General features: G+C 42.8%; 1 protein-coding gene across 2 annotated transcripts in view; it reads left to right on the plus strand.

Annotated features, from left to right (window-relative positions):
- The window catches only part of EPC1 (enhancer of polycomb homolog 1), a 623,061-nt gene that overhangs the window by 293,354 nt on the left and 306,745 nt on the right, over nt 1-22,962 (plus strand). For both annotated transcript variants that reach the window (XM_053713859.1, XM_053713858.1), the window contains exon 6: nt 5,951-6,098. In XM_053713859.1, coding sequence (XP_053569834.1) covers nt 5,951-6,098 — 148 coding nt within the window. The remainder of the gene's footprint in view (nt 1-5,950; nt 6,099-22,962) is intronic.

Genomic DNA, 22,962 nt, shown 5'->3' on the forward strand with positions numbered 1-22,962 from the left:
TTTTAAATTTAAGCTTGAACACCTCCGCGTGTTACTTAGGGAGGTTTTAGCTGCTCTGAATGACTGTGATACCATTGCAGTGCCAGAGAAATTGTGTAGACTGGATAAATGCTTTGCAGTGCCGGTGTGTACTGATGTTTTTCCAATACCTAAAAGGTTTACAGAAATTATTAATAAGGAATGGGATAGACCAGGTGTGCCGTTCTCTTCCCCTCCTATTTTTAGAAAAATGTTTTCCAATAGATGCCACCACACGGGACTTATGGCAGACAGTCCCTAAGGTGGAGGGAGCAGTTTCTACTCTAGCAAAGCGTACTACTATCCCTGTCGAGGACAGTTGTGCTTTTTTAGAGCCAATGGATAAAAAATTAGAAGGTTACCTTAAGAAAATATTTATTCAACAAGGTTTTATCCTACAGCCCATTGCATGCATTGCCCCTGTCACTGCTGCTGCGGCGTACTGGTTTGAGTCTCTGGAAGAGGCTTTACAGGTAGAGACTCCATTGGATGACATACTTGGCAAACTTAGAGCACTTAAGCTAGGGCAAGAGATGTTCAGGATCCCTGGGCGTTGGAAATTATATCTCAGGGATATCTTCTGGACTTCAAAGCTTCCCCACCAAAAGGGAGAATTCACCTTTCACAATTATCTGCAAACCAGATAAAGAGTGAGGCATTCTTACACTGTGTACGAGACCTCCTAGTTATGGGAGTGATCCATCCAGTTCCAAAGGAGGAACAGGAACAGGGTTTTTACTCAAATCTGTTTGTGGTTCCCAAAAAAGAGGGAACCTTCAGACCGATTTTGGATCTAAAGATCTTAAACAAATTCCTCAAAGTTCCGTCGTTCAAGATGGAAACTATTCGTACCATCCTACCACTGATCCAGGAGGGTCAATATATGACTACAGTGGATCTAAAGGATGCTTATCTTCACATTCCGATACACAAAGATCATCATCGGTTTCTCAGGTTTGCCTTTCAAGACAGGCATTACCAGTTGTAGCTCTTCCCTTTGGATTAGCTACAGCCCCAAGAATCTTTACAAAGGTTCTAGGGTCGCTTTTGGCGGTCCTAAGGCCGCGGGGCATAGCAGTAGCCCCTTATTTAGACGACATCCTGATACAGGTGTCAAACTTCCAAATTGCCAAGTCTCATACGGACTTAGTACTGGCATTTCTGAGGTCGCATGGGTGGAAATTGAACGAGGAAAAGTGTTCTCTATCCCCACTCACAAGAGTTTCCTTTCTAGGGACTCTGATTCTGTAGAAATGAAAATTTACCTTGACGGAGTCCAGGTTATCAAAGCTTCTAAATTCCTGTCGGGTTCTTCATTCCATTCCGCCCCCTTTGGTGGCTCAGTGTATGGAAGTAATCGGCTTAATGGTAGCGGCAATGGACATAGTGCCGTTTGCACGTTTACATCTCAGACCGCTGCAACTATGCAGGCTCAGTCAGTGGAGCGGGGATTACACAGATTTGGCCCCTCAACTGAATCTGGACCAAGAGACCAGGGATCCTCTTCCCTGGTGGCTATCTCGGGTCCATCTGTCCAAAGGTATGACCTTCACAGGCCAGATTGGACTATTATAACAACAAATGCCAGCCTTCTAGGTTGGGGTGCAGTCTGGAACTCCCTGAAGGATCAGGGATCGTGGACTCAGGAGGAGTCTCTCCTTCCAATAAATATTCTGGAACTAAGAGCGATATTCAAGGCTCTTCAGGTTTGGCCTCAGTTAGCAACTCTGAGGTACATCAGATTTCAGTCGGTCAACATCACGACTGTAGCTTACATCAACCATCGAGGGGGAACAAGAAGTTCCCTAGAGATGTTAGAAGTTTCAAAAATAATTCACTGGGCAGAGATTCACTCTTGCCACCTATCAGCTATCCATATCCCAGGTGTAGAGCACTGGGAGGCGGATTTTCTAAGTCGTCAGACTTTTCATCCGGGAGAGTGGGAACTCCATCCGGAGGTATTTGCACAACTGATTCTCCATTGGGGCAAACCAGAACTGGATCTCATGGTGTCTCACCAGAACGCCAAGCTTCCGTGTTACGGATCCAGGTCCAGGGATCCCAGGGCGACACTGATAGATACTCTAGCAGCGCCCTGGTCTTTCAACCTGGCTTATGTGTTTCCACCGTTTCCTCTGCTCCCTCGACTGATTGCCAAGATCAAGTAGGAGAGAGCATCGGTGATTCTGATAGCACCTGCGTGGCCACACAGGACCTGGTATGCAGATCTAGTGGACATGTCATCCTTTCCACGATGGTCTCTGCCTCTGAGACAGGACCTTCTACTTCAGGGTCCTTTCAACCATCCAAATCTAATTTCTCTGAGGCTGACTGCCTGGAGATTGAATGCTTGATTTTATCAAAGCGTGGCTTCTCCGAGTCAGTTATTGATACCTTAATACAGGCACGAAAGCCTGTCACCAGGAAAATTTACCATAAGGTATGGCGTAGATATCTTTATTGGTGGGAATCCAAGGGTTACTCATGGAGTAAGGTCAGGATTCCTAGGATTTTATCTTTTCTCCAAGAAGGTTTGGAAAAAGGATTGTCAGCTAATTTCTTAAAGGGACAGATTTTTGCTCTGTCTATTCTTTTGCACTAGCGTCTGGCAGATGTTCCAGACGTTCAGGCATTTTGTCAGGCTTTAGTTTGAATCAAGCCTGTGTTTATACCTGTTGCTCCACCATGGAGCTTAAACTTGGTTCTTAAGGTTCTTCAAGGAGTTCCGTTTGAACCTCTTCATTCCATAGATATCAAACTTTTATCTTGGAAAGTTCTTTTTTTTTTTTTTTTTTTTTTTTTGGGTAGCTATTTCCTTGGCTCGTAGAGTCTCTGAGCTATCTGCCTTACAATGTGATTCTCCTTATCTGATTTTTCATACAGATAAGGTAGTCCTGCGTACCAAACCTGGGTTCTTACCTAAGGTGGTATCTAACAAGAATATCAATCAAGAGATTGTGGTTCCATCCTTGTGTTACACAATCTGGACGTGGTCTGTGCTTTAAAGTTTTACTTACAAGCTACTAAAGATTTTGTCAAACATCTGCTTTGTTTGTTGTCTACTCTGGACAGAGGAGAGGTCAAAAGGCTTCGGAAACCTCTTTTTCTTTTTGGTTAAGAAGCTTAATCCGCTTAGCCTATGAGACTGCTGGACAGCAGCCTCCTGAAAGGATTACAGCTCATTCCACTAGAGCTGTGGCTTCCACTTGGGCCTTTAAAAATGAGGCTTCTGTTGAACAGATTTGCAAGGCGGCGACTTGGTCTTCGCTTCATACTTTTTCAAAATTTTACAAATTTGATACTTTTGCTTCTTCGGAGGCTATATTTGGGAGAAAGGTTTTACAGGCAGTGGTTCCTGCCTTGTCCCTCCCTTCATCCGTGTACTTTAGCTTTGGTATTGGTATCCCACAAGTAATGAATGATCCGTGGACTGGATACACCTTACAAGAGAAAACACAATTTATGCTTACCTGATAAATTTATTTCTCTTGTGGTGTATCCAGTCCACGGCCCGCCCTGTCATTTTAAGGCAGGAAATTTTTAAATTTAAACTACAGTAACCACTACACCCTATGGTTCCTCCTTTCTCGGCTTGTTTTCGGTCGAATGACTGGCTATGACAGTTAGGGGAGGAGCTATATTACAGCTCTGCTGTGGTTGTCCTCTTGCAACTTCCTGTTGGGTATGAGAATATCCCACAAGTAATGGATGATCCGTGGACTGGATACACCACAAGGGAAATAAATTTATCAGGTAAGCATAAATTGTGGGTTTTTTTTACCAACTGCAGAGTAAAAAATGTATGAAAATTTAGCTTTTTAAGGTTTATTTCTGTATATTAAAGCTCTGATTTTGTGTTTTGAAGCCACAGCCTAATAAAATAGGTTGAGCTTGTAGGTATAATCAGATCTCATTACTGTATCACATTGTGCACATATACCTGCTTCTCTATCTTATATCTGTCCTTAAAACAATCACCAATACTTTGAGAGAACAATGGAAAATCAACATTTTATTACCATATCTCTGCTTTATCACACTGGGAGTGTAATTTCTTCTGCTGGCTGTGTTTACAAAGCTTATCTATGGCTTGGACCTGCGGCCACAAACTTTCAGAATAGGTGGGGATACCACATGCTAAATTAACAATTTCAAATGCCAATATAAGGGTAAAGGAGCTACTTGTAAACAATTTAATACACTCCAGCAGGTAAAGTGAATCATTGGGAACAAATTAAAGGGGAGAAAATTTTTGAGTAAACTGTCCCTTTAAGCCATACTTCATTCATACACAGAGAAGAATTACTCACTGCTCTAGCAGGATGTCTTCCCGCGTAGACAACTTTAGAGGTGGGAAGTAGCTACTGACAAGGAAGAGACCAAGAGCCATGGAGGTAAGGGGAGGTCTTTGAATGCATTTATCAGAATGAACCTCCCCTTTCTACCCTCCTTTCCTGTGTGTGCGCATATGTGAAAGGCAATTTGACATTTTTTTATTATTGCTTCTTTTATCCTGATTAAAATGTCAGGTCGCCGCTCGGGCTGGTAAATTAAAAATTTTACTTGCCCGCAAGAAATTTAGGTGTTGTATGTATAATTAATAAGAGAGTCTAATGCACAGAAAAATAAGTGTTCCCCTTATGGGGATACACTTTCTATGTAGTGCACGGTAAGGGTTCATTTAATAATATACAACAGGAGAAATAAAGAACCCTTATAAGTCCAGCAGCAGACTATATCACATTCATATATGTTACTTCACCTAAATGATGTCATAGAACAAATAACACACACACTATAATACGTTAATAATTAAATCTGTTTATATATTTGGAGCAACATAGCATAATGACATCCCCCATTATGATTATTATTTGTATGATAACCCGGGTTGACAAATAGACCATAGAGAGTCTTAAGATCAGTCTGTTATAATCCGGAATAGTGAAAATTCAAACAATGCCGTATATCAACAAGCATCATTGTAATCCAAATGAGATGAAATGTTAATGCAGGCACCGCACTATGTCAAAACAGTTCACACAGGTAATTAACTTTTCGAATGCCGTATTTTCAGCTAGTTCACAAAAGTATTAGCTTCTTGATTCAATAGAAGTATTTCTTTATGCGTTCAGTGTCACCAGCCAGCATAAAACAACAAAGCTTCCATATTACCTGTTCCGTTGGCAGTCGGGGTGCAGCTACTTTATACCTGCTCGTTTCACCTAGCGTGGTTGTTGATAAGCCGGATCCAGACTGATATACCCGGTGTTTTTTCTCTCTCTCACCCCTTCTTGACCGAAGGCTCTTTAAGTGCTCAGCACGCCTTCATACTCTCAACAGTCAGTGGGATGACTTTAATACCGTGTATATCAGTATGTGTATATATATATATATATATATATATATATATATATATATATATATATATATATATATATATATATATATATATATATATATATATATATATATATATATGTGTGTATATATATATATATATACACACACACACACACACACACACATATATATAAATAAAATGTGTGTGTATATATTTCCCACACCAAAACTAGAATATTACCTACAATCCTTCTCACTGGTGGTGAGAAAAAAAAATTGGATTTAGCAGCTAGTTTATTATGTACAGAAACATAATACCATTTAACTAGTCCTTGAAGCAGCATAGAACATACTACTTACAAATAGATAGCAGTATTGCACGTTCAACTTTTGCTGTGTAATAAACACATTATGGCAGCATTTCACATAGATATTTCAGTGCCAAAATGTGTTATAATACCACTAGTAATTGCAAACACCTGCTGAAGCAGTTTAGCCCTTCAACACAATAAGCATAACACATGTAGCCTTTAGAATGTTTACCTATTCAGGTATATGCGGTATAATTGTTCTTCCTTTTGATTTGCAGGTATAATTTAGGGGATTATAGTGGAGAGATTGTGTCAGAGGTTATGGCACAGCGACAACTATTAAAGCCCACCTATACCATCCCTGTTATCCCTATCTCAAATAATCAATTTAAACATCAGGATACAATAGAGATTAAAGCTAGCAAGGTAAGACTTTCTGGTAAATAATGTGTTGTTTTTGTTTTGTTTTATTTTTTATCCTTTTTCTTTTAAAATAATGGTTTCACTATATATATATATATATATATATATATATATATATATATATATATATATATATATATATATATATATATATATATACATACACACACACACACAGTATCTCACAAAAGTGAGTACACCCCTCACATTTTTGTAAATATTTTATTATATCTTTTCATTTGACAGCACTGAAGAAATGACACTTTATTACATTGTAAGGTAGTGAGTGTACAGCCTATATAACAGTGCAAATTTGCTGTCCCCTCAAAATAACTCAACACACAGCCATTAATGTCTAAACTGTTGACAACAAAAGTGAGTACACCCCCAAGTGGAAATGTCCAAATTGGGCTTAAAGTGTCAATATTTTGTGTGGCCACCATTATTTTCCAGCACTACCTTAATCCTCCTGGGCATTGAATTCACAAGGGCTTCACAGGTTCCCACTGGAGTCCTCTTCCACTCCTCCATGACGACATCATGGAGCTGGTTGATGTTAGAGACTTTGTGCTTCCCCACCTTCCGTTTGATGATGCCCCACAGATGCTCAATAGGGTTTAGGTCTGGAGACATGCTTGGCTAGTCCATCACCTTTACCCTCAGCTTCTTTAGCAAGGCAGTGGATGTCTTGGAGGTGTTTGGGGTCATTATCATGTTGGAATACTGCCCTGCCGCCCAGTCTCCGAAGGGAGGGTATCATGCTCTGCTTCAGTATGTCACAGTACATTTTGGCATTCATGTTTCACTCAATAACTTTAGCTCCCCAGTGCCGGCAGCACTCATGCAAGCCCAGACCATGACACTCCCACCACCATGCTAGACTGTAGGCAAGACACACTTGTCTTTGTACTCCTCACCTGGTTGCCGCCATACACGCTTGACACCATCTAAACCAAGTAAGTTTATCTTGGTCTCATCGGACCACAGGTCATGGTTCCAGTAATCCATGTCCTTAGTCTGCTTGTCTTCAGCAAACTGTTTGCATGCTTTCTTGTGCATCATCTTTAGAAGAGGCTTCCTTCTGGGACGACAGCCATGCAGACCAATTTGATGCAGTGTGCGGCATATAGTCTGAGCTCTGACAGGCTGACCCCCCCACCGCTATAACCTCTGCTGCAATGCTGGCAGCAGCACTCATACGTCTATTTCCCAAAGAAAACCTGAGGATATGATGCTCAGCACGTGCCCTTAACTTCTTTGGTCGACCATGGCGAGGCCTGTTCTGAGTGGAACCTGTCTTGTGAAACCGCTGTATGGTCTTGCCCACCATGCTGCAGCTCATTTTCAGGGTCTTGGCAATCTTCTTATAGCCTAGGCCATCTTTATGTAGAGCAACAATTCTTTTTTTCAGATCCTCAGAGTTCTTTGCCATGAGGTGCCATGTTGAACTTCATGTGACCAGTGTAATGTCCTTACATAGCAAACATTAACAGGGGAGCCGTGATTGGAGGTTGACCTATCCATCATTTCCGGCGTCACAAATGGCTTGCAACGACCGGAGAAAGCTGGGGCTGCTGTCAAGATTAAAAGGTAAGTTTTTTTTTCTCAACATGAATGAAATGTAAATTTTGATGAATTAAACTGCCCCCGTTTTTAATCAAATTTTTAAAAAACGGGCAATTTACCATCAAAATTGCCATTCACTTTAACACCTTTGTGTATTGTTTAAGGAGGTTTGGCTACGATGGAACGACTCCGTTAGGTTGGGGTTGTCAATCCTAAGAACCTAGTAAACGTTATATATACTGAGATTACTCTGTGGAAGTTTTATTTTTTCCTTGTCACAGACCGTGCTGGGAGATTTTTCTCTGGAATGGAGGAGCCTTCGGCCTCTCTGCCCTGAATGGGCCCCATCTCGTCCGATCTGGGAAGCTAAGCAGGGTCGGGCTTGGTTAGTCTTGGAAGTCAAGCACAGTTCCTTTAAGTAGTAGGGACCATTCCTGCTCTGGCTAGGAGAACTTCGATCCCTGGGGAATATAGCTGTTCGTCCCAGGATAAATGGGTTTATTTTCTAATATGACTCAGCCCTTGATCCTCAGGTAGGGTAGTTACTCCTTTGCGGATCCTTGAGTAAAAAGCTGGAGGTTAATGGTTCAATTAAAGCCTTGTCTTATCAGACTTGCTGTTCTATCCTTACGGGCTTGGGCCTGAAAATCTATATGGAGCAGCTGAGAAGCCTACCTGTGGCTTGGTGGTACAGCCTAGGCTTTTTAGTTCTGCGATTGCAGTTTCAAATGCTTCCTCTAAATCCATGCTTCTGGAATTTTCCTTTCAAGGATGGTCCTTGTTTGGGTTTGGTTGAATTTTTCCCTGAACCTTAAGGGTTTAAAGGGTTTTTCTACTATTCGTCTAGAGAGTATGACCAGAGGAAAGTTTTTTTTTTTTTTTTTTTCCCTTTCTCTGCAGGGTCAGTCTTGGCGTTTTGAGCCTATTCTCAGATTTCTCCAAGAAGCAGATTTCTCCTTCTAAGGTATCTGCATTATGGGTTTTTTGAGTTACATTCCTTGAACTGGGTTCGAGACTTCCTGCCTGAGCCGTTTGAGTTCCAGTTTCTGCTGGAAATGGGATCTATGAATTTTCCTAAAATTTTTTTTTTTAGGATTCTGACCGAAGTCGTGTCCATTCTCCTTGGTTCTAGAGGTTCTGTTCATAAGAACATAGACCAGAAAGATGGTTTTTTTTTTGTTTGTTTGTTTTTTTCTGTGCCCATGAGTCGGAATCTTCTCAAGTTTCTGAGTTTTTCACATCCAAGAAGGTTTTTAGTTCCTGGGATAGTGCAAGGGTGTTGTACTGGACAATATTGGTTCAGGTGTCATCCATCTGTCAAGTAGACTTTTTTTTTTTTTTTTTTTCTCGAGGTCTGGTCCAATTTCTTTCCCGTGGATGGGAAATGGTATGATTCCCCTAGCTACATCTTTTAGGATGGTTTGCTGGGGACCTTTTGTAGATTCTATATCTAAGAAATCAAGGATTTTTTCCTGTTCTCCTTTCTGTCTGGCCACCAGCAGGTTGTAGTGGTCCAGTAGATAGTTATCTTACACCCGGTTGGGTGGGAGTTAAGATTTAGCTGCAGTTGAATTTTCCTCTCAGTAGGACTTTAGCTAATTTCCACAGTTTGGAGTTTCCTGGATCTGTCTCAGTGGATAGATCTAGATCAGTCATCAAGAGTCTCTGTTGTGGTTTCTCAGGTTATATGTCTCAGGGCATGCCTTCTGGAGACATTCCTGGGTGATGTGTCCACGGACGCCTTCCTGCTGGGCTGGGGGGTAGTTCTGGGACTCGTTAACGGCGCAGGGACCCTGGATCGGTAGGAGTCAGCCCTCCTCACAAACATGATTTTCAATCCTCTGTTGGCAATTGCGGTTTCTCTTTGAAAAATTGTCCTTGGCGGACTTTCCTCCTCCAGAGTGGATCCCGGAATTCCTTTGCTTTGAAAAAGGTGACTTGGATCGCTCTGTGGGCAGAGGCTCATAGAGGTTGTTTATCTACCATCCACATCCCAGGGACAATTGGGAGTGATTATTCTGAGCCGACAGATTCTGGAGTGGGAACTCCATCGGAGAAGTGTTATCCAGGTTGTCAACCAATTGGGGGATCTGAGTCCCCATAGTGCGGTTCGAGGTCAAGAGACCCTCAAGCCTTTCTGATAGATGCTCTAGCAGTTCCTTGGAACTTCACGTTGGCTTGTCGGTTTCCTCCGTTTGCTCTACTTTTGTGAGTCGTCGTGGTGCCAGGGTAGCTGGGTGTCTCCCTTGCTTACCTTTCAAGCGGACAGTTGAGAGTTGGAATCCCTGTGTTGGTCTTCTACTCGGATCAAGCAGGAAAGTGCTCAGGGGCCCTTCCTTCATCCGAATATTGTTTCTCTAAAGCTGTCTGCTTAACAAGTGTGGAATTTTCGATTCGGTTATTGAGTCCATGGTTCAGGCTCGTAAGCCTGTGACTAGTGGGGTTTACCGTAAGATATTAAGAGCTGGACAGATAGCTCAGCATGCTAAGGCACTGTGGCTGAGCTCTGTAGCATCCCAAGGGTTGCACGTTTGACCCCGGCGAGGGCCATTCAGCTTTCTTTCCTTTCCGGGGTCGATAAGATGAGCAGCGTCTTGAGACCTTTTCAAGTGATTAACCGTGCTTTTCTGTCTGTACCTCAAGGGTCAGATTTCTGATCTGTCCATCTGCTGCACAAGTGTCAGGCGGGCGTGCCGGAGGTATAATCTTTTGTCAGGCTCTGGTCAGAATCAGGCCTGTGTTTATATCAGTTGCTCCACCTGGAGTTCAACTTTGTTCTTAATGCTTTACAACAGGCTCTGTTTGAGCCTATGCATTCTGTAGATATTCAGTTATTGGAAGGTGTTGTTTCTCGCTGCTGTTCTTCTGTACTGTACTCTCAGCTTGCAGTGTGTTTCTCCTTATCTTCTTTTTTAATCAGATGAGGCAATTCTCCGTGCCTAGTTCGGTTTCAGACTGGAATATATCAGGAAGATAGTTTTTTCCTTCTCTCTGTACTAATCCTTCTTTTCATAAGAAACGTTTATTACACAATTTAGACTTTGTGCAAGCCTTTAAGTTCTATTTGCAGGCTACAAGGACTTTCGTCAGTCTTCTGCCTTGTTTGTTTGCTTTCCTGATAAGGCTAAGGTCAGAAGGCTACTGCCATTTTTTTATTATTTTTTTTCTGGTTAAGAAGTATTTTTTTTTGTGTAGCGATGAGACTGCTGGACTGCAGCCTCTTGTGAGATTTACAACTCGTTCCGCCAGGGCGGTGTCCTTTTCTGGGGCCTCCAAGAATGAGGCCTATGTTGAACAAATTTTATAAAATCGATACTTTTGCCTCGGCTGAGGTTTCTTTTGGGAGAAAGGTTCTTCTGGCAGTGGTACCTTCTGTTCAGGTTTCCTGTCTTGCTCTCCCATATCATGTGTCCTCTAGCTTGGATATTGATTCCCAACAGTAATTGATGATGATCCGTGGACTCACCTTGTCATTAGAAAGAAAACAAAATTTATGCTTACCTGATAAATTTATCTATTTCTTGACACAGTGAGTTCACGGCCCTCCCTTTTTTCGTACAGGGTTGTTTTTATAAACCTCAGGCACCGATGCACCTTGTGTTATTTCCTTTCTCTCCTTTCCTTTCCTTTTTTCGAATGACTGGGGTTTGTGGAAAGGAAGGTGATAACTTAACAGCTCTGCTGTGGTGCTCTTTGCCGCCTCCTGCTGGCCAGGAGTGATATTCCCAACAGTAATTGATGATGATTAGTGGATTCACCGTGTCAAGAAATAAATACATTTATCAGGTAAGCATAAATTTTGTTTTTCTTTATAAATGGAAAGAGTCCACAGCTGCATTCATTAATTTTGGGAAATAATAACCTGGCCACCAGGAGGAGGCAAAGACACCCCTGCCAGAGGCTCAAATACTCCTCCCACTCCCCTCATCCCCCAGTCATTCTTTGCCTTTCGTCCATGGAGGTTGGCAGAGAAGTGTCAGAAGTTTTCGATAGTCTCTTATGGAGGGTAGTACTCTTCGGCATGGGACTGGAGTTTTAAGTAGTCCTCTCAGCCTCTCAGTGAGAGCATGGATGAAAGTTAGAGTCCAGAGATGCAGGGAGAGTCTTTCTGCAAAACCATCCCGACTCGTATTAACAGCTCCAAAAGCAATCGGCGTTAACGAGTTTCGCTACCTGCTTCTTCTCTCAAGTCCATGGCAGAGGCGACGCTACTATCTGTCACACTTGAAGGGCCGTGTTCCTGTTCCACGGTGTAGATTCCAGTAAGATTGTTTCATTTTACTTTCTCATGAATGTATTGTATTACTGAAGTATTTTCCCGAGAGTCTACCACCTTGTTGGACTAACTATAACGCAGGGTCTCAGTGAGGCTCCTTTTGTATCTTGGAATCAACGGTTAATATCTCCTAAGGGGGGTTATTGAACAGGTTTTTTTTTTTAAATCATCTTTGTTATGTGATTCGACCTGCTTATGTGTAGTGTTACTTTGGCTTGAGGCCTTGTGGAACATAGCGGCCTTGGTAGTGTAACAGCCTTTACAGTTGGGCGCGCTTTTTTTTTGGACTGTACGGCCTACATTGGGATCGGGCGTGGTCATGTTGGACCTTGTGGCGATGGAAAGATTCTGTCCCGCTAGTGTCTGGTGCTAGGAGGTGGTGAGTGCCCCAACCATTGGGGGTGTAAGGTGCTGTTTAGGTTTATTTGTCTTATTAGTCCAATTTTTTTGTATTCATTCCCAGCTATGGGGGATTCTGATGTTGAGATTAAAGTAGTCTCTGATTCAGATTCTTTTTCTTGTGATGAATACGAACTGGCCCAGATGACACATGACAATCAGTTATGTTCCGATGGCCGTTCTAGTATTCCCAATTCCTCGGGACCGGGGAATCAAGGGGTCGCTGAGCCATCCGCCTCTGGGGGTTCTGTCCCTCGAGTGGTGAGTTCCCTACCACTTACTGTTGCTACACGTGCAGGTGACCCAGATTATGCTTATCCTTCCCTGGACAGCGGTTTGTTCCCTCCGGAGGTTGCGGCTTGTATTCAAATTCTTAAGGCATTGGCACATCTGCAGCTTCCAGATGATTGCTTAAGATTGTGTTCGTTTTCTGTCAACCCGGGTTCCCTAGGCATGGGATAGCCCGTTCACTTTTCCGGGGAAGCGACTGGTCCTGAGGCTCCGGCGGAGGTGTACTGTGCTTTTCGGTACAGACTGGTGCGCCTTTGTGTTCTGCTACAGCACATTCTGGCGTTGTTGGAGAATCCCATTCTTAATGGATATAGGGGTCCTGGGTCTTCCTCTCCGAATAGCTCTCAGAATTAATTATAAGGGGATGAAGTAATCTTCTTACAATCCGATTTGAGTATCTTTTCCTATCTGAGCTTGGTCGGGCAGTGTTCGGTTGGGCTGGTCCTGCGGGTGTGCCTGTGGTCATTGGGCATTAACCTAAGTGTTGTCTTTTCTTCTTTTACTCCAGTTAGGATGTCCTTTATTTGATTTTACAAGCTCATGTTTTGTTTTATATTCCTTCGGGGATTTACTCTCTCTGGAATCGATACTATCGATTTCATGATCGCACTTGTTACTTCTACGGAAGTTGTTCTGTGGTCGCGTTAGTCCTCTGTCATTTATCCCCCTTCCTGGGGATGTGTATTTCAAGTAAGGGCTGAGGTTTGACTCCTTATGGCTTAAGGCCTAAAATTTGGTGTTGTGGCGCCTGTCTGCCTGGCTGGTCCGGTTTTGGCGCTGGGTGCTTGCACTACTGTTTGCTTTTGTTTATTATTTTGTTTTTACAAGTTTTAACTAAGCATTCTGAGAAGAACTGCAGGTCCGTGGTGTATGGGGACTGGTTCAGCCCTCATCGACTCCAAGCTGGTCATTTGGGACTCGGTAGAGTTTCAGTCCGTCACACTCCGTAGGTCCGATTCTTCAGGATTTGAGTGTTTTCCTTCCCCGAGTGGGTTGAGGATTGGAGGTTTTGGACCTCTTTGTCGCCGTTTTGGGTGGTCTTGTCTTCCCAGTGCTTTCGGACTTGTTCCTTTTTTGGGGGAAATCTTCCTTAGGGTCGAGATTTCTGTTCTGGGTTCTTTTTTTCTCCTCTGCGGTTGAAGCCGCCATATGGGAGGGCCTTGCAAACTCTTTTTTCTGGGAGTTTGCTTTTCGTATTGGGTTAATTGGCTGTTTTTCTTATCCTAGCCATGTCTAGCGGTTGTTTCTGGAGTTGGGATGCTATGCATTCTCCTTCCCTGGATGTTGTTCTCGGGGTTTGTACTCAGAGGAGATTATGAGGCCTAGCCTTACTGACTACATCTTCGGGTGACTATGTCCCTGACGTTTTCCCTTCGGTTATGGAAGTGTTGGTATTGTAGCCTGTTGGACTCTTGGTTCTGGCGTGCCCTATTGCTCTTGAATTTGGACTTCTGTACGGGGGTATTGTTTGTGTACACAATTCTGGGGCTCGGGCTTTCTTTATGAAATTTTTATATTTCTATGTCGGGTCCAGAAGCCCTTATTCTCCAAGGAACATCGACTATTCTTATGGTCTTGCTAGTTGTGCTACTAGCAGCTGGGCCAGGAGCTCTGTGTGCTTGGGCTCCTTGCGGCCTGCCTTGTTCTTGAGGGCATGTGCTTTCCTTTGGTGGAGAGTTCCTCTTTTCATGTTCATCAGGGGCGCCTGGAAGATTTTTGTTTGGCTCTACATCCGGTTTGGCCTTTTGAGCTTGTGCGCCGTCCTTGTCTGTACCCTTCCACTTGATGTGGGTTGGCTTCCTTAGAGGTGAGGTTTCCTTTCTCTGGAAGATGTTGCCCTGTCCTTTGTGCAGGAGGGTGTAATAGGTTGTCCTGTTAAGAGGGTGATTCTCTTTCTGGGATTATGTTCTGTCTGTCTTTGCAGTTTCATACTGATCTGCATAGTTCAACTTATCTTTATATGTTCTCCTCTACCTATTTCTTTTTTAAGACACGATGAGTCCACGGATCATCTTAATTACTAATGGGATATTCACCTCCTGGTCAGCAGGAGGAGGCAAAGAGCACCACAGCAGAGCTGTTAAATAGCTCCTCCCTTCCCTCCCACTCCAGTCATTCTCTTTGCCTACGTTAGTGATAGGAAGAGGTAAAGTGAGGTGTTGGTTAGAATGCTTTAATCAAGAGTTTATTATTTTTAAAGTAGTACAAGATTGTGCTGCTTTGTTCTAGGGTGTAGCCCTAGTCCATATCAGTCTCTACAGTAGAGCTTTTGGTGTCTTTAGAGCAATGGGAACTTGTGGGACATAATTCTCACTGCGCCTCCCATATTCTGATGCAGCCCTTACCAAGAAAACCTGAGGGATTTTTACTCAGGACTTTCGTTTGTTTCCAGGTCCATGGGAGGGAGAGGACCTCTTAAACCTGAGGACTGCCTTTCTGCCAGGCAGAAAATGAGGTAAGTGCTGACTTTATTTCTGGGGGCGAGGATCTTGGAAAAAGTTTGGGCACTTTGTTAATTTTTCTTTTCACCTCATTTAACTTGGACTCAGATTCCCCTAGTGTTATTAGGGGACATGATAGCAGTAAGGAAGCAGGCACTAGCATGTTTTACTTTGAAACTGTGAGATTGTCTTTCTAACATAAGGGTGCTGACACAGAGGAAACACTGTAAACAGTCGGACTGAGCAGCTGTTTAAACTGTAACTGTTCAGTCTGTCCCTTGCTCCCGGTGGCTATACTTGGAACAATGGCGACCGGGAGATTTCATCTTATGTTTTTCTATTTGTTTATATAATTGCAGTGAGAGTGGTGCTTCCGCGAGTGTTAACAGCGGACTGGCATTGTTTCTTTGGGGTAAAGATATTTCTTTTAATTGAGTAGAAACTATCTTTTTGCTCCCGGTGTTTTTTATTAAGAATATGGCGACTGGGAAACAACTTGAGTAACACCCATGAGGGGCGGAGCTTGTAAACGGAGCGAAAGTGTTTCTCTTCCCCCTCCTAACTGATTGCTAGGAATGGAGGATGGCGCCTTATAGCAGACACTTCCTGTCTTCCACTTCCGGTTATCGGAAGAAACGAGTACTTGTATAACTTCTTGCACTCAAGTTAGCACTATAAGGAGGTCAGGATTTGTATAGAGGCTCAGATGGGTCAAGCTGTAATGTAGAATAGTATTGACAATTCTCCCATACACGTTCAACCTTGTCAAACCTCGTAATAATAGAACGGTTGGCTATACATTACAGCAGGCTAAGTCCTTTTTTCAGTATTCTGCCGTATGTGAGGCAGATTATTTAAAGAGGTATACATTACATTTTCTATCTCAGATACAGTGCTCTGCGGTTCCTTACAATTTCTGCCATATGTGAGGCAGATTGATTAAAGAGGTATACATTAAATTTTCTATCTCAAATGCAGTGCCCTGCGGTTTCTTGCAATTTTCCATCTGGATTTGCTGCACAAGTCATTGCTTCCTCAAGGTCATAGGCAATGTCTGAACAATGAAGTGACGTTGATAAAATTGTACAATGTTTGCAGGCTAATTCAGCTTACCTCTGCACACAGAAATAAAAAGTTACTTTTAAAATTTAAAGAGACAGTAACGTTTTTTTGTGTGTTAATTTTCGTAAAAGAATCCACTCTTTCTGTAAATCATCTTTTAGGATTAAAGGTGGTCCAGGAGACCCTACTTAGAGGTCTCTTGCTTTTGGCTTGGATTCTGATGTAGTTCCAAACATCCTTTATTCTAGGCACATACATTTCTCCTAAGGTGTTACAAAAAATCTGTAGCCCAGATGGAGTTGTCCTGTTTTTAATACATGGTCTATTTTTTCCCCCACGCTATTAAAAAACAAAATGTGCAGGAGGGCTTCTCTCAGAATAGTGTGATTGACTCAGTGGTGTTTTTTTCGAATGTTTTCTTCCCTGCAGTTAAGAGGAAGATATTTTGGTATTTCCGGACAAGGAATTCTCAATCTCAGATGAGGTAAATGCCTTTATCTGATCAGGAGCTTCTTGAGGAAGTTTTAGCTACTCTGGTGGCTCCGACACCAGTAGGTTTTTCTAATATTATGATGGATGGTAGAAGTATTCCTGTACTGGATAGGGTTATAGGTTTCTTCCCCCCTTTTCTTCCCCTATACTTAGAAGGAAGATAACCAGGGGCAAATAGATTCCCCTTGTTGGTCTAGAATTTTTTTAACACAAAGGATAGTAGTTCCTTCGGGACTCTATGCAGATGACGGACTCTATGATGAATAGTTAGAGGGTCTACATTGTCAACCTGCGGTTAGTGTGACTACTATTTCCAGTGCGGCGTCATGCTGGCTTTTTGCGTTGTCTGTTTCTATTGACAGACACCGCTCTCGCAGGAATAGGAGAAAGGATTTTAAGAAACTTGTTGCTGACACATGAGGGGTGGGCACCCGGCCTGTAAGGGGGCAGGTTCTCCTCAATCAAGTTTGGTTTGATGATCATTATATGTTCGTGGTTCCCAAAGAGGTGGGAACCTTCAGACCAATTTTAGACCTAAAGAGTCTAAACAAATCTCTCAGGTTTTGTCTTTGTACCATTCTTCCATTGATCCAGGAGGGTCAATTTATGACAACAGTGGATTTAAAGGACACATATCTACAGGTTCCTATCCACTGGGATTATCACAAGTTCTTAAGGTTTGCCTTTCTAGACAAGCACTTCCAATTCGTGGCTCTTCCTTTTCGGTCTGGCCACGGCTCCCGGAATCTTCACTAAGGTTCTAGGGTCTCTACTCACCTTATCTGGATTATATTATAGTCCAGGCAGGTTATCCTTCCTGAGAACTCACGGGTAGAAGGTAAATTTGAATAAGAGTTCCTTAGTCCCAAATACAGGAGTGACTTTCTTGGGAACCATAATAGATTCCATATCTATGTGAGATTTTCCTGACAGAAGTCAGGAAATCAAAGATTATAGATAATTGTCTAACCCTGCAGCCCATTCCTCGGCCGTCAGTGGCCCAGTGCATGGACATCATCCACGTTTGTTTGGTTCTATCTCAGACCTCTGCAGCTATGCATGCTCAGGCAGTGGAACGGAGATTATGCAGACTTGTCTCCTCGACTGGAGCAGGAGACGAGGGACTCACTTCGATGGTAGTGGTCTCTGGATCATCTCTCCTCAGGGAACCTGTTTCCGCAGACCATTCTAAGTGATTGTGACAACAGACGCCAGCCTTCTGGGGTGGGGCGGGGTCTGGGATTCCCTAATGACTCAGGGGGTTTGGACTCAGTCTGAGTCTGTTCTTCCTATAAATATCCTGGAACTGAGAGCAATTTCCAATGCTCTTCTGGCCTGGCTTCAGTTAGCCTCGGCCCAGTTTATCAGGTTCCAGTCGGACATTATAACTCAGTGGTTTGCTCCAATCAGGGAGGAACGAGAAGTTCCTTGGCGATGACAGAGGTACCCAAAATACTTCAGTGGGCGGAGGCCCATTCTTGCTGCCTGTCGGCGATCCACATCCCAGGGGTGGACCTTTCATCCGTGGGAGTGGAATCTCCATCCGGAAGTGTTTTCCAGTCTGATTCTCAAGTGGGCTCAGCCGGAATTAGAGAAAGAATGCCAGGCTCCCGAGATACGGGTCGAGATCCAGGAACCCCCAGGCGGAACTGATAGATGCTATGGCGGCCCCTTGGATCTTCACTCTAGCATACCTGTTGTCCTCCGCTTGCTCTTCTTCCTCGAGTAATTGCTCGAATCAAACAGGAAACGGCCTCTGATTTTTATAGCACCGGCCTGGGCTTGCAGGATTTGGTATGCAGATCTGGTGGAGATGACATCTTTTCCACCTTGGAGACTTCCGTTGCGGAAGGACTTTCTGATCAGGGGTCCTTCTTTCTCCCAAATCTAGTTTCTCTGACGCTATCTGCTTGAAAATTGAACGCTTGATTTTGTCCAAGCGGGGGTTTTCTGATTCGGTCATAGAGACCATGATTCAGGCTTGTGAACCTGTAACTAGAAGGATTTACCATAAGATTTGGTGTACTTATCTTTATTGGTAGTAGTGTTAGGATTCCTAGGTTTGGTCTTTTCTCCAGGAAGGTTGGAGAAAGGTTTAGAGACGAGTTCCCTAAAGGGTCAAATCTCGGCATTATCTATCTTGTTACTCAAACGTCTGGAGGATGTTACAGATGTTCAGTCTTTTTGTCAGGTTTTGGTCAGGATCAGGCCTGTGTTCAAACCAGTTACTCCTTCATGGAGTCTAAATTTAGTATGCATTCCTTAGATATTAAGTTTTCCGTACCACATTAGGATTTCTTCCTAAGGTTGTTTCTGATCGGAACATTAATCAGGAGATTGTTGTTCCTTCCTTGTGTCCTAATCCTTCTTATCCGAAGGAGTGGTTTCTGCACAATTTGGACGTGGTCTGTGCTTTAAAGTTTTACCTGCAGGCGACTAAGGATTTTTGTCAGTCTTCTTTTTTGTTTGTAGTTTTCTCAGGAAAACGCAAGGGACGGAAAGCTACGACTACTTCTTTTTGGCTGATGAGTATCATACGTTTTGCATATAAGACTGCTGGACAGCAGCCTCCCGCTAGTTACGGCTCATTCCACGAGGGCTGTTGCTTGCTCATGGGCGTTCAAAAATGAAGCTTCTGTGGAACAGATTTGCAAGGCTGCAACTTGGTCCTCTCTTCACACTTTTTCAAAGTTCTACAAATTTGACACTTTTGCCTCGGCTGAGGCCGCTTTTGGGAGAAAGGTTCTTCAAGCAGTGGTGCCTTCCGTTTAGGTTCCCTGTCTTGTCCCTCCCGTATCATCTGTGTACTCTAGCTTGGGTATTGAATACCATTAGTAATTAAGATGATCCGTGGACTTACCTGATCAATTAATTTCATTTTTGACACAATGAGTCCACGGCCCGCCCTGTTCTTTTAGTCAGGTTGTGGGTTATTGTAAACTTCAGACACTCCTGCATCTTGGCTTTTCCTTTCTCTTCCTAACTTCTGTCGAATGACTGGAGAGGGAGGGAAGGGAGGAGCTATTTAACAGCTCTGCTGTGGTGCTATTTGCCTCCTCCTGCTGACCAGGAGGTGAATATCCCATTAGTAATTAAGATGATCCGTGGACTCATCGTGTCAAAAAAGAAATAAATTTATCAGGTAAGCATACATTTTCTTTTCTATGGGGACCTTCCTTGGAAGTATCTGTAGGTGTTTTTGAAAGGCTTCCAAGCTCTGTTGGGGTGTCTGGGGTCATCCTTCTGCCCTTTTTTCTATGGGGGCTGGTTCTTGGGACCTTTTCTGCTCCCCTGTATTTTAGTCATGTTGCTTGGGCTGGCCCAGTGTGGACTAGGTTCTTAGATGATTGGTGTCTCCTCGGTTTGTGGATCCTTGTTGCCCGGCTACGTGTGTTGGCCTTGCGGCTTTGGCTATCCTCAGTGTACCCACTAGTTAGTGGATGCTACTCTCTTTGGCTACCTTTTACTTGCCTGCAAGTGTTTCCTTTGTTTTCAGTCGTCTTGGTTTGATTGCTGCGTTTGGTACTCAGAGGCTGCTTCTCTGGGGTTATTGCACGTTTTGGTTGGAATATGTTGATATTCTGAGTTCCTGGCGGTTTGGGACTATGGTTTCAGTCGTTTGTTTGAGGCAATTGCCTTTTTTGTTCTGTTTCCCGATCCAACTTTGTGGTTCAGTGCTGTTGGGGTCTGGGCGTTGCTTTTCCCTTGTTTCGGGACACCTTGGGGTGCCTGAGAGCGTGGTTCGCTTTTTGAGTTTCCATTTTTATTTGGATTTTATTGCACCTTGTTTAAGGTTTTCTTCATAGCCTCTCCTTTTGGGAGTTTTCCGTTGTCTTCCTTTCTATGAAGGGGTGTGTGGTTGAGGTTTGTCCTTTGGGCGATGGTTTCTCTGGAGGAGTGTTGGCTCAGTTGTGTCCGCTTTGCGGGCTCTAGTTTGGCTTGTGGACTATCTGTGGGTCAGTGTCCTTGGGGGGCTGTTTTTCTTTTTCAAATGCTTTCTGGCTTCGGACGAAGCGGAATTTTTTCTGGGGTTGTGGTTTCAGGTTTGGTGCCCTCAGAATGGGCCGCCTTTTGTACCTTCCCGTTTTAGCATTCAGTGTCCTCTATAGCTTGGGTATTGTTTTCCCAAAAGTAATGAATGCAGCTGTGGACTCTTTCCCTTTATGAAGAAAAACATAAATTGTGCTTACCTGATAATAATTTTCTTCAGATGGAAAGAGTCCACAGCATCCCACCCGTGTTTTTTTGGGGGGTGGCTGTAATTTTTGTTCTTCTGGCACCTTTTAACCCTGATATTTATTCTACTGTTTCTTGTTCCTCGGCAGAATGACTGGGGGATGAGGGGAGTGGGAGGAGTATTTAAGCCTTTGGCTGGGGTGTCTTTGCCTTCTTTTCCCAAAAGCAATGAATGCAGCTGTGGACTCCTTCCATCTGAAGAAAAATATAATTTATGTAAGAACTTACCTGATAAATTAATTTCTTTCATATTGGCAAGAGTCCATCAGCTAGTGACGTATGGGATATACAATCCTACCAGGAGGGGCAAAGTTTCCCAAACCTCAAAATGCCTATAAATACACCCCTCACCACACCCATAATTCAATTTAACTAATAGCCAAGCAGTGGGGTGATAAAGAAAGGAGTAGAAAGCATCAACAAAAGAAATTTGGAAATAATTGTGCTTTATACAAAGAATCATAACCACCATAAAAAGGATGGGCCTCATGGACTCTTGCCAATATGAAAGAAATTAATTTATCAGGTAAGTTTCTTTCATGTAATTGGGAGGAGTCCATGAGCTAGTGACGTATGGGATATCAAATACCCAAGATGTGGAACTCCACGCAAGAGTCACTAGAGAGGGAGGGATAAAAAATAAAAACAGCCATTTTCCGCTGAAAAAAATTAATCCACAACCCAAAAAGAAATAAGTTTATTGTCATAAATGAAAGAAAAAAACTTAAATCAAAAGCAGAAGAATCCAACTGAAACAGCTGCCTGAAGAACTTTTCTACCAAAAACTGCTTCTGAAGAAGCAAATACATAAAAACGGTAGAATTTAGTAAATGTATGCAAAGAGGACCAAGTTGCCGCTTTGCAAATCTAATCAACAGAAGCTTCATTTCTTCTGTTATGTGTGATCAGTCCACGGGTCATCATTACTTCTGGGATATAACTCCTCCCCAACAGGAAATGCAAGAGGATTCACCCAGCAGAGCTGCATACAGCTCCTCCCCTCTACGTCAGTCCCAGTCATTCTCTTGCACCCAACGACTAGATAGGATGTGTGAGAGGACTATGGTGATTATACTTAGTTTTTATGACTTCAATCAAAAGTTTGTTATTTTACAATAGCACCGGAGCGTGTTATTACTTCTCTGGCAGAGTTTGAAGAAGAATCTACCAGAGTTTTTTACTATGATTTTAACCGGAGTAGTTAAGATCATATTGCTGTTCTCGGCCATCTGAGGGAGGTAAAAGCTTCAGATCAGGGGACAGCGGGCAGATGAATCTGCATTGAGGTATGTAGCAGTTTTTATTTTCTGAATGGAATTGATGAAGAAAATCCTGCTATACCGTTATAATGACATGTATGTATACACTTCAGTATTCTGGGAATGGTATTTCACCGGAACTACTCTGTTAAAGGTCACTAATCCTTTTAATAAGTATTTATCATGTTAAACGTTTTTGCTGGAATGTAGAATCGTTTACATTGCTGAGGTACTGAGTGAATAAATGTTTGGGCATTATTTTCCACTTGGCAGTTGTTTGCTTTTAACTGTGACAGTTTTGTTTCTCTTCACTGCTGTGTGTGAGAGGGAGGGGCCGTTTTTGGCGCTCTTTGCTACGCATCAAAAATTTCCAGTCAGCTACTATTATATTTCCTGCATGATCCGGTTCATCTCTGCCAGATCTCAGGGGTCTTCAAACTTATTTGAAGGGAGGTACATTCTCTCAGCAGAGCTGTGAGAATTTTATATTGACTGTGAATAAAAACGTTACTCTGTAATTTTTATGTCAAATTTAGTTATTGTTATTTTACTAATGGGAACAAACCTTTGCTAAAAGCTGTGTTGTTTTAAAGTTTGATGCTATAACTGTTTTTCAGTTCATTATCTCAACTGTCATTTAATCGTTTAGTACCTCTTTGAGGCACAGTACGTTTTTTGCTAAAAAAGATTATAACCAGGTTGCAAGTTATTGCTAGTGTGTTAAACATGTCTGACTCAGAGGAAGATATCTGTGTCATTTGTTCCAATGCCAAGGTGGAGCCCAATAGAAATTTATGTACTAACTGTATTGATGCTACTTTAAATAAAAGTCAATCTGTACAATG

The sequence above is a fragment of the Bombina bombina genome, chromosome 5 (genome assembly GCF_027579735.1).
Source record: "Bombina bombina isolate aBomBom1 chromosome 5, aBomBom1.pri, whole genome shotgun sequence".
In the NCBI taxonomy this organism is placed as follows: Eukaryota; Metazoa; Chordata; class Amphibia; order Anura; family Bombinatoridae; genus Bombina; species Bombina bombina.